At 32.3% G+C, this 16542-nt stretch overlaps 2 protein-coding genes across 2 annotated transcripts; both read right to left on the bottom strand.

Annotated features, from left to right (window-relative positions):
- Positions 1-8496: 8496 nt before the first annotated feature.
- On the bottom strand, positions 8497-9382 carry LOC115981648. The gene has a single exon (XM_031103933.1). The coding sequence runs from the start codon at positions 9271-9273 to the stop codon at positions 8731-8733; it is 543 nt and encodes a 180-aa protein (XP_030959793.1). The 5' UTR covers positions 9274-9382; the 3' UTR covers positions 8497-8730.
- A 3943-nt stretch (positions 9383-13325) lies between these two features.
- Positions 13326-15897, bottom strand: LOC115978652 (bidirectional sugar transporter SWEET17-like). The gene is made up of 6 exons (XM_031100485.1): positions 15814-15897; positions 15673-15709; positions 15372-15582; positions 15112-15273; positions 14687-14806; positions 13326-13506 (listed from the first exon to the last, which is right to left on the bottom strand). Exons 1-6 carry the CDS (start codon positions 15845-15847, stop codon positions 13357-13359), a joined length of 714 nt encoding a protein of 237 aa, XP_030956345.1. The 5' UTR covers positions 15848-15897; the 3' UTR covers positions 13326-13356.
- Between the last annotated feature and the right edge of the window lie 645 nt (positions 15898-16542).

Here is a 16542-nt window from a genome sequence, read left to right as displayed (position 1 = left end):
TTTGTGAGAAGCCAACTGCCAATTGCCATTACGGTTGAAACCTTCAAAGGTGGAGCACTAACTGGCGCGGAACAGGGGACCAGCGCATGTTAGCAAAGAGAGTACACGTGGAGGAGGGAGGGTTATTTGTTTTAGTACGAGGAAGAGGAATGTTTATCAATCTATAATAAAAGAGCAAAAAAACGCTTTTTTTTTTTTTTTTGGTTGTTGAAGGTTTTACTTGCTTCAATCAAAGTTGTTGAGTTTTGATTCTCAAAAAAAAAAAAAAAAAAGTTTTGTTGACTTTTGTTTTGTTTGTTTTTGTACAAGCCATCTTGAATATAATTTAATTGATTACAAACTGAGATCAAACACCTTATTTATTATGATAATAAGAGTCCTTGTTTTTTTCGAAATTCGAGTATTCAAAATTGAAATAAAAGAAAAAGAAAAAGAAAAAGAAAAAGAATTAAATGTGATTGACTATTATGCTTTCATTTTGTAAAACCAGTTTGAATTGGCATCTAAGTTCTAACTGTGTTAAGCACAAATTAAACACACATAGCTAGTCTATCCAAAAACACTAAAGATTGTCAAATTGAATTTTTAAAAAAAGAAATTAAATGTGCTTGACTATTATGCATTCATTTTATAAAACCAGTTTGAATTTGCTTCTAATTGTGTTAATCACAAATTAAACACAGATACCTATTCTATCCAAAAATACTAAAACTCGTGAAATTAGCATGAAAAATAAAATGAGTTTAGATTTTCATATTGACAAGTTTGATACAAACTCAAGGGTAGAACTCACCCTAGAAAATCAATTTGCAAGAGGAAAGTGCCTAAGAGCTTATATACACACGGTTAAGCTTGCACTTAATCCATGTGGGATACTTGGATCATAACATATTATCATGTTTCGCAGTCGACGTCCACTTTGGCTCACTCTATCGACACTAACCTGATGGTAGTTTTTTTAATTTTTTTGGTAGCCTCACTCACCTATCAGATATTCAATGACTTAGCAATTTATTTTAATCCAACCTCTAAGTCGCCCTCCAAGATTTGAACACAAAGCCGCAACTCATTTGTGATCCCATACTCAATGAGCTAGGTCCAATTACTCGATGTGATGGTTGGCTCTAATAATAAATGATACAAATCCATGAGTAAACTCACCTTTAAAAATCAGCTTGCAAAAGGAAGGTATCTAAAAGTTTATATACACATGCAATGGTGGCTCCAGAAATATTTTTCAAGATGGTCATTAAGAAACTTAAATTACACAAAATTTAATTAAAAGAGAACTTCATATATTGATCCAAAAAAAGAAGAAAAGAAAAGAAAAAAAAAAAAAAGCGCACACACACAAATACATAAAGTCTTTCTACAATTTCTTTCTACAAATTTTTTAATTTTGAGATTTTTTCATGATAGTCTCATTACCAATGTTGTAAGTTACATCTCTATCAAAAAATTTTTTAGATAAAAAATTCCTTGGAATTTTTCTTTTTGTTTGTAAGAACCTAATATATTGTTAAATGGACTAAAGTTCAAGAACAAAGTTTGGCTACAAACTTAATTGTACCCTAAAGTTACAACTCTCATTAAATAAATTACCATGACCACATATTTTGAATATCTAATTGTTTTTTTTTTTTTTTTCTGTATGAAAATCTAATTATTGAATTGTATGTTTTTTATATTCTTAAAACGCATGTCAAATTTCATGTTAATTGTATGTTATTTACTTCTGATCCATAAATTTATTTTTTATGTATAATTTTAGATTACAAAAACTCGAAATTTAAAGTTTGGATTGATAACATAGCTATTAATTTTTTATCTTCTTGAAATTTTGCAAGTGTGGAGGATATAAGAAGAAAATGTAATCTATTTGTGAATTTGTCAAAATTCACATATAATAAAAAAAGATTTATTGAGTAGAGTTATAGTCCTAGTTTACAATCAAGTTTCACACCAAATTTTGCCCAAAATTTAATTATGTTGGATCTAAAAAAAATTTAGGATGGTCACAAATATTTTTTTAAGGATTAAAAAAATCATAAATTTTTTAAATTTATATATAATAATTTTTTTTTTCAACTCAGGGTGGAGCCCCTGTGTACACATGGTTAAATTTGCACTTAACAAAACTATTACTCAACTTCTCACTCAATGGCAAGATGGTCCACAAGAAGATGCCACCCGGGAGGACTTACATACTCTTTAACAACAATTCCCTCACCTTGCGAGCAACGTGTTTTAAAGGGAAGGGAATCTTAGGAGTCTGTATAGCATGCATAGTTGTACTGTTGGTTCAATTTATTGCATCTTAGCCGTTGTATCATATAATGATTAGTTAGTTACTGGTAATAGATAGGGTTAGTAACTGGTAACAGTTAGTTAGTTATTGGGCAATGAGTGTGTAACTCATATCTTGCATATATGGATTTACAAAGGAATAAAAGAACCAAAGAGAAAATTATCCAAATTACTATTCTTAACCCTTCCCCAATTCTTAGAGACTAACTACCCTCGAAGTAGTTTCTCTTTCCTTCTTACTCATCTTCTCTGATTAATCAAGAAATTAAAAAAAATTAAATCATCATATAAGCTTTTAAATATAAAGGATTTTGGGCCATTGTTATTTGATGATTTATAATAGAAATAATGAAAAACGAATTTTAAAATAAGATAGGACTTAACGTAATATTAATATTGTTACTACTAACATTAAATCAGACAAAATTTAGATACAATTTCTTAAATGTTATATATTTACAATTAAATTCAACTATATATTTATATTAATCAATAAGTTATATGGTTGGGTTTAATGGTCTTTGAGAAAGATAATAGTATTATTTAAATTGCATTCATCAATACAACCCTATAATTTAATTTAATTAAAAAAGACTATTTAAATTGCATTCATCAATACGACTATATAATTTAATTTAATTAAAAAAGTTATAACTTGAAACTTTACATAAATTTCTTTTGAAATATACCTTATTTAACCATCATAGATTTAATCAGTTGAGTTAACTGAAACTCACTAGCTAACCGTAGGTTTTTTTTTAGATAGAGTTTAAATTTATGACATTTGTTTCTGATAATTGTGCTCTTTATTATCAGATCAAGATACTGATTGATTTTTGGTATAGACAAAAATTGAACTCCAAATTTTTTATTCAACCATTAAAGATTTTAACTAACTAAAACCCATAACCATAGTTAAAGTGAAAGTGATCGGAGAAATACTAAAAGCTAATAGTTGGAAGTTGGAATATGGAACAAAAAACCAGGCTTATGTTAGCAGAAGTATAGTCAAAGCTAGTGATTAAGTCCCAAAAATAAGCTACAAAAAAAAAACAGGTTTTTTTTTTTTTTTGCCATCTTTTCTTAGTTGTTTGGTAATGGCCTAATGTGCAAGTATCAAAAAGAGGATGTGGACAATGAAATCCATCCGCAAATTTTTTAGCAACTTGGGAAAAGAATACCGCGTATTTTGAAAAGTTCATTTTCATGCGTGTATTCTCAACTGGGCTATGCAGTCTGTCCCTACCAATGAATGAAAGAGACATTGTCAAATTGAAATAGTAGTACACTAAAGGTAGTACATGCAATGTCTTTTGTGTTTTACTATTTAAAAAACTGAGACCAATTGCAGAAGACCACACCAATGTTGATTAGGCCAAATTAGTACTTCAACTTAATCTGTGCTTGCCAATTCAGCCCAAAGAAACTAATAAATTTTAGTGGGGTCATTGAACTTGGTTTTTTTATTTTTTATTTTATTTTTTTATTATATGGATGATTGACATGGTACGTCAAAGCTCATTATTGCAGTCTGTGGTGAAAGGCATTGTGTAAGAAATTTCGTGGATCTTTCTTTCTGTTTAGTGAAAATTAAGTATTACAGTAATTCAAAAAGTGAATAGGTCATGCTTTTGTCATCCACTTCCAAGGGAAAACAAAACTGTATTAGGTAGTATTAGGTGTTTCAGATGTATGTATTTTTATACTCATATAAGATTTTACAACTGTAGGACTCGCTCTCATGTAAAAAGGAGGATACATATATCTGAAACACTATGTATTCTATCGTATTCTTGGTCATGTTTTTAAGACAGTCACATAAGTACTTGGTAAGTGATATACCATTCTCTCCTATATTTTTTTGGTAGTAAAAAATTTATTTCCATGACTCAATCATTCTTGTTGAAGTACAATGTCACATGTTTGATATATATATATATATATATATATATATATAGAAAGCCCTGTGAATTATTTTGTCAACTAGGAGTTTATTCTTATATAACATGTTATAAAAAAATGTAATCATAATATTAAAAAAAAAAAACCGTAATATGATATTCGTTTTCTACTTTGTGTGCGTTTTACTCATTATATGATTTCAATTTATGATGCATGCTCTACAATTTTTTTTTTTTTGGTAAACTACAATTTTTAATACTTATAACTAATAGAGCTGTAATCTGATAACGGTTTTCTACCTTGTGGGCGTTTTACTCGTTATGATAGATTTAGTTTGTAAGATAATTACTTAAGTCAAAGTTTCACAAATTTGACTTGTTTTGATATTGGCTTAATGTTGAAAATCACCGATTGATCACATATACAATTACGCAGCAACAAACTCCTCACATGATCACATGCTCCAGCGTTTGTAAATTTGAAACATATTCAAGAGGGTGCATGACTTCATATTCTCCAATATTGAAAATAACAATATGATATGACAAGGGTCTAACTGCTTTAAAAAAAGATTCTTCATACCCTGATCGAGAAAGTTCAAGTTTCAAAAAAGTCAGCTTAATTATTTTTCTCAATATTTACCAATAAAAACAAGACTTGACTCGATTATATAGCCCCTACCAAAGATTCAAAAGCTTCAATGTTACTTTAGAGCAAACAGCAATAACAGTCAATGTTAAAGTTTATTCCAGTCTACTTGGTAGTTGGTACAGCTTATTCAAGTGGGTAAAAATGGAGGGATTAACTAAATTCCATAGACTAGATGAAAATTAAAAGTATTTGATTACCACAATGATCTAGTCTCAAAACCAAAAACAATTGAGTGGAATATAATGTGTTCAGGCCTTCCTACCAAAAACAAATCAACATAACCATCATTATTAGGCAGCAGGCCTTGTACACAACTAAGTTGGAAGGCTTAGCAGCTCAGTCAATGGTGCAATAATATTTGTCTGTGTGTTAATTCATGATAATGCTCCACAAAAATTGGTCTTAGATGTGAATGAGTTTTATTATCATCACCAGCCGCAAGCTTAACCTGCTTCTAAGTAGATGATTTGGAAAGCCAAATGAAGCTATATTGAGCACTCTAAACCATGAAACCATTAGAGCCAGCTAAGTCTGACCCAAGATACTCATAGAGCCTGCACTCCATAGATGTCCTAGATTAAGGCTCTGGACTAAGCACCTGGCCAGGAGAGTCAACCTCCTGAAGCATATGTTGAACCATATGGAGAGTCAACCTCCTGAACCATATATATATATATATATATATATATATATAGGAGATCTTAGTTCAGCCTACTTTTGGTTCCACAAAAATGAAGAAAAATTTCGAAAGATGAAAGAAAAAAAGAAGAAAAGTCTAAGCTTCTTTTTTCTTTACACACACCCACACAAAACACAAATGTGCTCTTGGCAAAGTTAGATATCTATCTATGAGAATGAAATCTGGTTAGTGTCAAGGTAGCAGAACTTATTGCGAACACGTAAACAGATTTAAAAAAAGACAGGTAATTGTTTTTGGTGGTGACTTTAAAAGTTGCAAGCATGGTTGATTCCACCCACAGAAGCACTATCTCAAGTGAATAAGAATCAGTTATTTTATATGGCACCAAACTAATGAACCGAAAGTCAAAGCAACAAAATAAGGTAATATGCCCAAGAGCACTTAGACCACATAGAAGCTTTCATCAGTAACATAAGCTCCAATTCTTTAAGGAATTGAGGAAGAGCAACAATTATATTAAGCATGGGCTGCTATGTGTTAACTATCATCCTAGACCAGAAGAAGTTTGAATTTTCCTGATTCATGTACTAAAGAAATTATAGTTTTACTGAACAAGCTGCAATTTGTCAGCTAAGTCAATTCAATACCTGCCAGCTATAGTTTATTAAACTGTCAAAACTTACTCTTAGAAACCAACTATCAGTCATGAATCATCCATGCTATTGGATTTTAGATCATTTTTTTAGATCAATGCAATGCTTACTTGCTAGTTTAAAATTTCAAGAAATTTTATCTAAAATAGTCTGAAGATTTTATTTTCAGAGAGATAAGCCAATCTCTGATATCTGCCTTGTGATGATTCTAGGGCAGTTCATTCCTCCACCAATGAACTATAGCTTAATTGGCATCACCCCCTTTGTCTAAAAGAGGAAGGTCTTTTGAAGACCAGGTTCAAACATGGGCATTCAGGTTGGGGTCAATTCCTCTCTATGAGGAAGGCTGAGGGCATTTACCAAATGAGAGAGAAAAAAAAAAATCCAAAAACTGAAATCTACATGATAATTCTAACAGCTCACATCACAAACAAACATGTGCACTCAATTGTTTTAGGAGAGAATCTGATTACTGAGCTCTTGGTTAATGTTCTTGTTAAGTTGTAACAGATGTTGATATATTTCACGTGATGGAGAAGTCAAGCTAAATGAATTTTGATTGGCTAGGCCAACTTAGATTTTAAGGAAAGAGAAAACACAAAGATATAAGATAAATTAGTTGAAACATGGCACATATACGAGGTAATAGTGTTTTATCCTTTCCTCATTATACCATAATCTAAAGCAATCTTACTACTTGCTCAGTTCAGTTTTATCCCTTTTTTTTTTTTTTTTTGGCTTGGGGGTTGGGGGGAAGAGATTAAATCAATTCATGGAAAAATGCAATTGAATTGAACTATTCAAGTTAAAATTGAGCTCCATGTAATCAATTATAAAGTCTATTTTTGACCTAGTAAATTTCTAAGACTCTAGACAGAGAGTAATAAACAAAATTCTTGTCTTGCCTAAGTAGCAAAGGAAAACACTGACGGTTGCAATAGCCCATACCCAACCCTTAGTATAACATGGGAGGTTTCAAGTGTGTAATGCTGTGAACTGAGGTTTGGTACTGTAAAAATTAAATTATGAAAAACAAGAGGAACATGCAATATTTTTTTCCATTCAAATCTCCACATTCCTTCTCAAGTTACTTATGTACATGGACTATGTAATGTTAACACAGAAGTCTAAGATCTAGTCCACTTTATGACACCATTCATTATTCTTACAGCTAACCACACTGTATAGAGGAAGCACCACTAACAACTCCTCGCAACGCAAGAAGAGCAGCTGATAAAAGATTTAGGAACTCAGGAAAGTGATGAAAAAAAGTTCCTTGTTTAAACTTGGAAACAAGTTTTAAACAAAATACACTGGTTTGCCACCACCTAGGTATGCACATCTGCACTATACCCCAAAAGATTACTATTGGGCTCTGCGTAATCACTTATAATAAGCCCAGTTTGACCTGGTAAACCCTTAATGTGGACTCAACACATGCCCACACAATACACAAATCCAATCCACATAATTTAGGGTATCACAGGTTTTTTGCGCATTAAGCATACAGACTGAGTGCTTTAAATGTAGCATACCAGATCTGCAAATCAAATTCTAGAGCTAACCAGCACCCTAATAACCTTGCTAGATGATAGAACCAGGGAATGGGTAAGGAAGGGGTCAGCTGCTCACTGGAAGGGAATCATAAGCCATAATATAATTGAATCGAGCAATTTTAACTAATGTTGTTACATTTTCAATCCTAACTATTGTATTACAAATTCAGGAAAAAAATAGATGACAGGAAAGAAAAAAAATTTCATTTTCAACACAAACAGATTGCAGCCAGAAACTTATAATTTAGTCTCCTGCATTCCTTTTGCAATCAGAAGAAAAATCACACCAATGGGTATAAAATTATGGAAGACTACCAAAAGATTACAAATGTTAGTAAAAAAATTAAAACCATAAATATCAAAACAAGTACAACTAATTTCAACCAGAAAAGAAGAGCATTTGTTGTAAGGTCTTTTACTTGCTCATTATCAAAATTTTATCTCACCACCTAAGCTAAGCCAAAAGGTTGGATTGAGTAATAAGCACAACTGAGTGCAGGTTTTTGTTTCATTAACACCTAAGATTTAAGAATTTGATAATTGTAGACAAAAAGATATGAAATGAAAGGATCAAATTTTGTTATGCACATCAAACTGAACAGTTAGAAGTAACCCCAGCAGATCTTCATTCCAAGCTTTGTAAGCATAGAAAATGGTGCAAATGTTATTATTCTTTATTTTTAGGGGACTTTCAACAACAAATGCACAATTATGCAGTTACAAATTCAATCAAATTGCAGTTCAATTTCCAAATCCATTATGTCATAATTACCCCTAATTCTCTCTCTTGACCATAATCAATTTATTTAATTATTTCAATGTGGAACCACAGGGCAGCAAGGAAAACACAATATAAACTGATGAACCCATGAAAGATAAACAAAACACCTTCCAAATCAAAGGAAAAAAACAACAATTTACCAAAATAAGCAGAACCCATTTCAATAAAATTCAAATTAAACAAATATCCATAATTTGAAAATTCCTAATACAAGTACAACATTGTCTTCCTCAAATCTTTTCAATAAGAAGAGACAAATGGGTTTGTTCTAACCTCCTTGTCCTGCAGCCCATCATCGCATTTCAATCCACACCCACATTGTGGAGACTCCTCAAAGTTATCAATAGGGAAATCAGCACCTGCAATCCCAACTGAGAATCCAAGATTATCCCCAATCCTTCGGACCTCAATAATGTCAACCCAGAAGAAAAAAAGCTTCACACTAACACCCTGCAAGCTTGTAAGCTTCCCTTTTGTTATGATCCCGTTGATGGTGGGCTTGTACTTCAACTCATATGACCCTTCAAGAGAAAAACTACAGCTACCAGAAAAAAAGGCAGAGAATTTTCCTGTGGAGGTTTCAAGATCATAGCCTTGCACACCCTTTGGAAGAATACCAATGGGAAAGTTGAAACTTTGGATAACATCATAGACTGAAGGCTTTGTGGTTGTTAAGTTGGTTTCTGATGACGCTAAAGATGGTGAAGCAGTGAAAAACAGAATGGGACATAGAATAATTGTTAGTGAAAGTATGGATCTTTGGATGAAGGAGGAAAAACCCATCTCTGTCTCTGTCTCTCTCTTGCTCTTTCTGTGTGTGTTTCTTTCTTGCTTTTCTTGTTCTTCTTGTTCCGTCCGTCTTTCTGTCTCTGTCTCTGTCTCTGTCTATGTCTTCGTAGTTAAGAATTGAACGGTAGGTAGATTGTATAAAACTATAGTTTCCTACTTTTTTTTGGAAGGGTTAAAGTGGGCTGGACTGGCTTGGATATGTTTGGATAAGATTAGACCAATGTTTAAAACCCAAATTGTTTAGTGGCCTGAAAAAAATTGATTGGGCCTTTTAGGTCAAAAATTCGACCATTGGATTGGATAATATTTACATGATGTTATAAACTTTTGGGTAAATTACATTATGTTAAGAGCATTTGAATAGTTTGACTAGGAACTCCCTAGTTCAAGTCTACACATCAACATTTTGAAAAACTCTCTAGGCCAGCGATTTACCTTACTATGGGCCTACCCGTCGCAAACAATGAGTAGTCTCTGGTTGAAAGTTTTGAGGAAATATTGTGGGAAACCCAAAAAAAAAAAAAATAAAGCATTTGAAACAGCTCTTATGAAATTTTTGTCTATTTTAGTATAAGAATTTACTTTAAAAAAAAAAAAATTACAAAACTACTTTTAAAAGAACCTATATTTAGATTATTTATTCTACATTCTATTTTATTTAAATAATCATTTTTTCATTTTTCTTTTTATCTTGAGAGAGAGAGAGAGAGAGGTGAAAGAATTTTTTTTTTTTTTTCAAATGATGAAATATAGAATGTGGGAATCATGTATTTTTACACAGTTTTGCATGATCTGATATAAGTGAATTTCGAGTTTAGTTGGCTAAAATATGGTCCTTATTCTATTATACAAGCACTGATGAGAGTGCTCTAATAATTGGGCTCGTTTGGTAGTCTATTTTGAGCAACTTTTTGAGCATTTCAAATGCACTTACACACATTTCCATACACTTTTTCACCTACACGTATATCAAAAATACTCAAACAACGTTACTTAGGCTGCGTTTGGTTCGCGTAAAAGCATTTCCAGAAAATATTTCATTTTCCGGAAATGCTATTTTCCGGAAAGGGAAATGTATTCAGGTGTTTGGCTGTGTCGGAATTCGTTTTTACGGAAAATCAATTCCGGTGTTAGGTTCGTACAAACATTTTACGAAAAATGACTTCCTTTTACAACACCAGCATTATCAAGTTCACAGCACCAACATTTCCCAACATTATTCTTTAACATCACAGCAAAATTCTACACAGAACAGGGGTTCCATCACAGCAAAATCACAATACCAAGTTCTACACATTGATCCCCTTAAACATCCATGAACACAGTTTAAATAAAAAATGGATAATTAAAAAAAAAAAAATATATATATATATATATATATAAAATGCACATCGGATCCGATGTGCATGTGGATCGGACTTGTGTGTTTTACGGAGGTGGGGGTTTGGTGACAGTGCATCGGCGGTGAGGTGATGTGTGGATCAGAGCTCGAATCGGTCAAAGGTGGAAGGAAAAGTCACCGTGGGTCTTCCTAAAGCTCGGTGATCGGACTACTGTGAAGGATCGGCGATGAGGTGAGCTCGGCGTGACCGAAGTGGGACGAAATCGGCGTTTGCTTCACAGTGGTGGATCGGCGTTTGCTTCATGACGAAATCGGCGTTCGGTTCGGTGCTGATCGGCGTTTGGGACGCTCGCTGATCGGCGTTTGGTTCGCTAATCGGTGTTTGGTTTGCTTTGTGATCGGCGCTGATCGTTCTTTCTCTGGCTCGCTCTCTCTTTTGTTCGTTGAGTTCTTTCTTTCTGTGGCTCTCTCTCTCTCTGATCTGGGCTCTCTCCTCTCTCTCTCTCTCTCTCTCTCTTTTTCCGGAAGTGATTTGAAGTGAAAATGAGGGAAGTAAATGATTTTCGGGTCAAAGGTGAAAATAGTGGTCAACTGGAAGTCATTTTCCGGAAAATGATATTTTCCGTGACAGCCAAACACTCCGGTTTTACGAAAAATGATTTCCGGAAACAGTTTTCACCTAATTCAAACACACCCTTAAACTTCTCTACCAAACACCCCTAGAGTTTTGTAGCTTAAGTAGTTGACATCTCTTGATGTTTTTAACGAATTTATCCATGGCTGAAATTCTCTCTCCTTTACTTAAAAAAAATATTAAAAAAGAAAAAAAAACTAACTAACTATGTTATAGTAGTGCAATTGTAATGCCCTCTATTAACTGTAAAACTAAATAATGTCTCCCATAATTAAGGGCAATGAACTTTTTGCCCATTTAGTAAGGATTCCCATAAACTTTAATAGAGAAATTCAAATTAGATGCTTTTTGGGGGATAAATTTTGAATTTTCTTTTTTAAATTTAATGGAAATTATAATAACAAGACATAAAATGCTAATTATCATTAGTTAAGGGGAACATTACAATTGACCCTTAATTTTTATTATTAACTTAAATTGCAAAAGTATAATAGAAGTTAAAAATCGGATTAGGTTTAAGTGAATGGTTAATTGGTTTTTTCATAGCGCCACTCGCTTCATTAGTTTGCGCAGAGTGAATTTCTTATTTTCTTCCTTTGTCATTCTCATCACCATGGGTTTGTGTTGTTTAGCAGACTGGCCATTGAGTAATTCTACACGTCCAACACATGGAGCTTGGAGGTACTTTCTCTCTCTCTCTGCATAACTTTCTTTTTCTTTTTCCCCAAATTCTTCATTTGTTCATTTTGGTAATTTGGTCAAACTTGGGTGTTTGTACCATAAATGATAACTAGAAATTTGATTAATTTTCTGACTGAGTAATATTTTTCCCTTTGTTGTGTCGATTAGTTTGTTAGAAAGGATAATATAAATAATCATACTCATGGTAACCATTTGAGGAGACGAAATTAGTAATATTATTCAGGAATGTATTGAGTAATATAATAGAGAAGTAAAGGTTGTAAATACTTGATTAATTTTCTAATTGATTAATATTTTTCCCTTTATTGTGTCAGTTTGTTAGAAAGTATAATATAAATAATCATACTCATGGTAACCATTTGAGGAGATGAAATTAGTAATATTATTTGGGAACATATTGAGTAATATAATAGAGAAGTAAAGGTTGTAAATACCGGTACCGTACTTCAAGTAGGCAACGACATTGCTTGTATTTATGGTCTTGATGAAGTAATGATAGGTGAATTAGTAGAATTTGAAGAGGGTATAATAGGAATTTCCCTAAATTTGGAATCAAATAATGTCGGAGTTGTATTAATGGGTGGCGGTTTGATGAACCAAGAAGGAAGTTCTGTGAAAGCAACATGAAGAATTGCTCGAATACCCATAAGTGAGGCTTATTTAGGTTGTGTTATAATCTAATCTTTTTAACTTAATTTTTTTTAACAATGATGATGGTGAAGGCATGTCAAACAAAGTCCTTAATGTTTTCTCATATATAGTAAATCATAACTAAAATTAACTTAATGTTTTCTTATATATAGTAAATCATAATTAAAAATTTTAACTCCTCCACAAATCTATGAATTTTTACTATGAATAGATTGTTTATATTATTAATAAAATACATATGATAATTTGATATCACATGAACCTATTTACAAACTTATACAATTTAATATCAAGTTTATATAAGTATATTTATAGACAAGTTCACATGCAAAAATTATAATATTATATATATTTAAATCAATCTTCATATTCATGAGTTTGTTTACGTACACATTATTATATTTGTGCTTGCCTTGTTTGATAGTCAAGACGAGTCTAAACTTAGGCTTGAACTTGACTTGTTTGTTAAACAAACGAATATAAATTAATAAGTCTAAAAACGAGCTCAAATTGTTTAGAAACAGTTTAGTTCAGTTATGATCCTATATTTGGCTGCTATATAATAAACACGTACATGTCCTCAAAACTTCATGTGTCAATCGTTGCTACCTATAATTTTTTTAAAATAAACATATTATAAACAAATAAATGAATTTCAAGCTCCTCTTCTTCATAGTGGCTACCACCTATTTTCTTCTTCTTAGCCACCATTACCATCTATGACAATGGACCTCTATCTTGAAATCTTTTATGCTACTTGACAGGTAGAGGGCAAGAGGCACTCGTTTTGTAATTGATCCTCTAAATCGTTGGAGACTTTGGATGAGTTGGGGTTCCTGTATATAAAATATAACACCAGCTGAGCTGCTCCCAGAAGAAGTCCAGCCCCATTTGGTACCTGCTTAATTAGAACTCGCCCGTCATTTTGCTTGTACACTTTTTTTTTTTTTTTTGGCTTATACACATTTATTTGGATTATAATCTTATAATTATATCATATATATATATATATATATATATATGATAACATCAGAAAGTGTCAGTTAAGTTACATGACTCTTAACTATATATCCAAAATACATTGTTTTTTTTTTTTTTTTGGACAGAAATCCAAAATACATTGTTGATTTAGAATAATTACACACATATTGACATGCAAGTATCCATAACCAGCAGCTCTTGGTTCAAAACCTTATTGAGAAAATTAAAAGATAAAGGAAACATGCATGGATAAGACTGATTCCATATCTGGTCCACTTATTAAAGAGGATATATATATTTGATGATGAACATGGCAATTTTATTCTAGCGTGGCAATCACTTGTCAAAGAGTTGGCAAGCATATCTTCTGTTCAAACTTCAAAGTATAATATAGTATTTATTAGGAGAATTCTACTGCTCATATCTCATTAAAGTATAAACCATGGAAAAGGCTAATTCTACTATTTCTGCGATATCCCATAACTTACTAATTACTATTATTGGCCATTAACCAAAAAAAAAAAAAACTTCTATTAGTTTGGAGTAATACGTCAATTATATACTTAATTTGAGTACCTAATAGTTTTTGGCAAATGTTAACAAGCACTGCATGGTATTTGTTAAGGTTAAAATAATGGTCCTACTTAATAAAAAAATTGAGTAAATTAGAGAAATTGTATAAAGTTGACCCTAAAACATATAAAATTGACAAAATACTGGCATAAAGATGAGTGGCAGATAAAAATTCTAACATAAAGTGATGTTATCGTATTGTGCCAGTTAACACAACCCATAGTTTTTTAGGCACAACCCTTTATGCCATGTGAACTATCTATTAGAGGAGTGAAGATAACGTACTGGTCTTGGTTAATGGTTAGTAATACGAAGTTTTGGTTTCAAACCCCAGGGAGCAAGGCTACTGGTTCTAGCTAAGGGTAACGTGTACAGCACAATATATATGGGACACAAATGCATATATATGCTTGATTTGAAAGAGATCCTTAACTTGTAACAACATATAAACCATTTTCAAATCATATAATAACTATAATGATGCCGATGATGGTGGTGAAAAACTGATAATAATGATAACTTACTCCAACGAAGAAGTCTTTCACAAGGACAGCATAGAAAGTCCAAATCCCTCCATTCAAGAAACTGAAGAAGGAGAGAAGGAAAGGCATGTACTCCACGCTTTTGGTTGTCACCACCGTTTTCTACACATTTAATTATATAAAAATACATCAATAATTTGTTAATAAAGCATCATTACAGCCAATCAATGAAGTTGGACTAACCCTTCCATCAATTTTGGAGTGGCCACGTACATAAGAATTAAATGAAAAACCAACACCTCAAATTAACAAAGTAGTACGAACTATGAAGAAGGCTATTATTTAATTATCATATGATCTAGAACTTTTTTTTTTTCTTCCTTTTCATATTTGGTATTATAATCAAGAACATGGAGCAAGAGAAAAAAAGCTATGATAACTAACAATTGACCTATTGAGTTTCTTACCATGGCTGCAAGAGGTGAAGCATACATGGCTATATTTAGGCCTGCACACAAGAATCCTATGACATCGATCTTTGTATCTCCGTGCAACAAAAAATGAGTAATCAAAATCACTCCTGCGAGAAATCCCACATCCAAAAGTGCAACCAATGTACCAGTCTTTGCCTAAAAGAAAATTATTGACAATAATAAATTTCAAAACAATAAGCTTTTAGTGCACGATTATGATGATAATAGGCATGCATTAATGCTGAGAAACTTACCCTTGTTCTTGGAGGTGCAAATACAAGGAATAAGGTAACATAAACAATCTCTACAACAACACCAAAACCATTAACAGTCGCCACAAGCAGGCTTCCAGCCTTTGTGACTCCATAATAAGTCCATAACGCCGAAGCCAGTAATGTGCAAATGTAAGGAAAACTCTCAAATTCCTCTGTTGATCGATGCTTAACAATTCGCCGAAATGTTCCTCTGCGAAAAGGACAATCTAATTACTTGTTCTTGTTTTGATGAAAAACACAAAATCTAAACAAAGATATGTAATCAGATGAGCTTACTTACAAGGGAGAAAGAAATAGTAAGACTGAGATGATGTTGCCTGAAACAAAATGAAGAGATAATAGTCAGCCTCTATTATGCAGGAATTGAGAACCCTAAATGTCCACCAAAAAATATATATGGAGAATGAAGTTTTGTTGTTACCTATAACTCCAACATAGAAACTTGCACTGGCCATGTCAAGGCCGCGCAAAAGAAAAAATCTTTAGTGAAAAATGGGAGCTAGAGGTTTCCTTTTGGTTTAGACACAAGCTTTGTCTGACTTAGGATTTGAATTTGAAGTATACCTTTGTTTGAGTCATCCAACGTCAAGGTTATTGCTTTTTCTGTACTTTATCATAGCAGTACTCCTAAGTTTACAATTGAATAATACAAAACATATATTGGCAAATGGTTGAAGAAACCTCCCCATTTCATATGATTAATAAAATATTTGGTAACTTATTCTTTTTTTGTCAACATAGCATATTTTAAATTTTTAATGATTTGCTCACCCAAAAATGGCAAGACGCAACAATGGCTCTATGGCATGCTAGTAAAATTGCTTTGACCAACAACGGGTTTGTCGTTTTACCTCTTTCTTCATTTTTGTTCATGTTGCCAATTGATTGGTCTAATAGCTAAACATAACAAGAACAATTAAGTGAACAATTTGGGCTGATAGAGTACTAAAAAATTAGGGTAAAATATTATGGTCATTTGTACTTGTGAATAGCATTTGTTCTAAGAAGATTGAATCTTAGCAATTAATCTTGAGTCATGCTACTCGAGGAAACTCTAGACTGCCTTTCCTACTGAGTTTCATATCTATCAATTGCAAATAAAATGCCATAGCAAGCTAATCACTTAAAAAGAAAAAAAAAATATTAAAGA

The sequence above is a fragment of the Quercus lobata genome, chromosome 3 (assembly GCF_001633185.2).
Source record: "Quercus lobata isolate SW786 chromosome 3, ValleyOak3.0 Primary Assembly, whole genome shotgun sequence".
Taxonomy (NCBI): Eukaryota; Viridiplantae; Streptophyta; class Magnoliopsida; order Fagales; family Fagaceae; genus Quercus; species Quercus lobata.
This window is presented reverse-complemented; position numbering and strand designations above follow the sequence as displayed.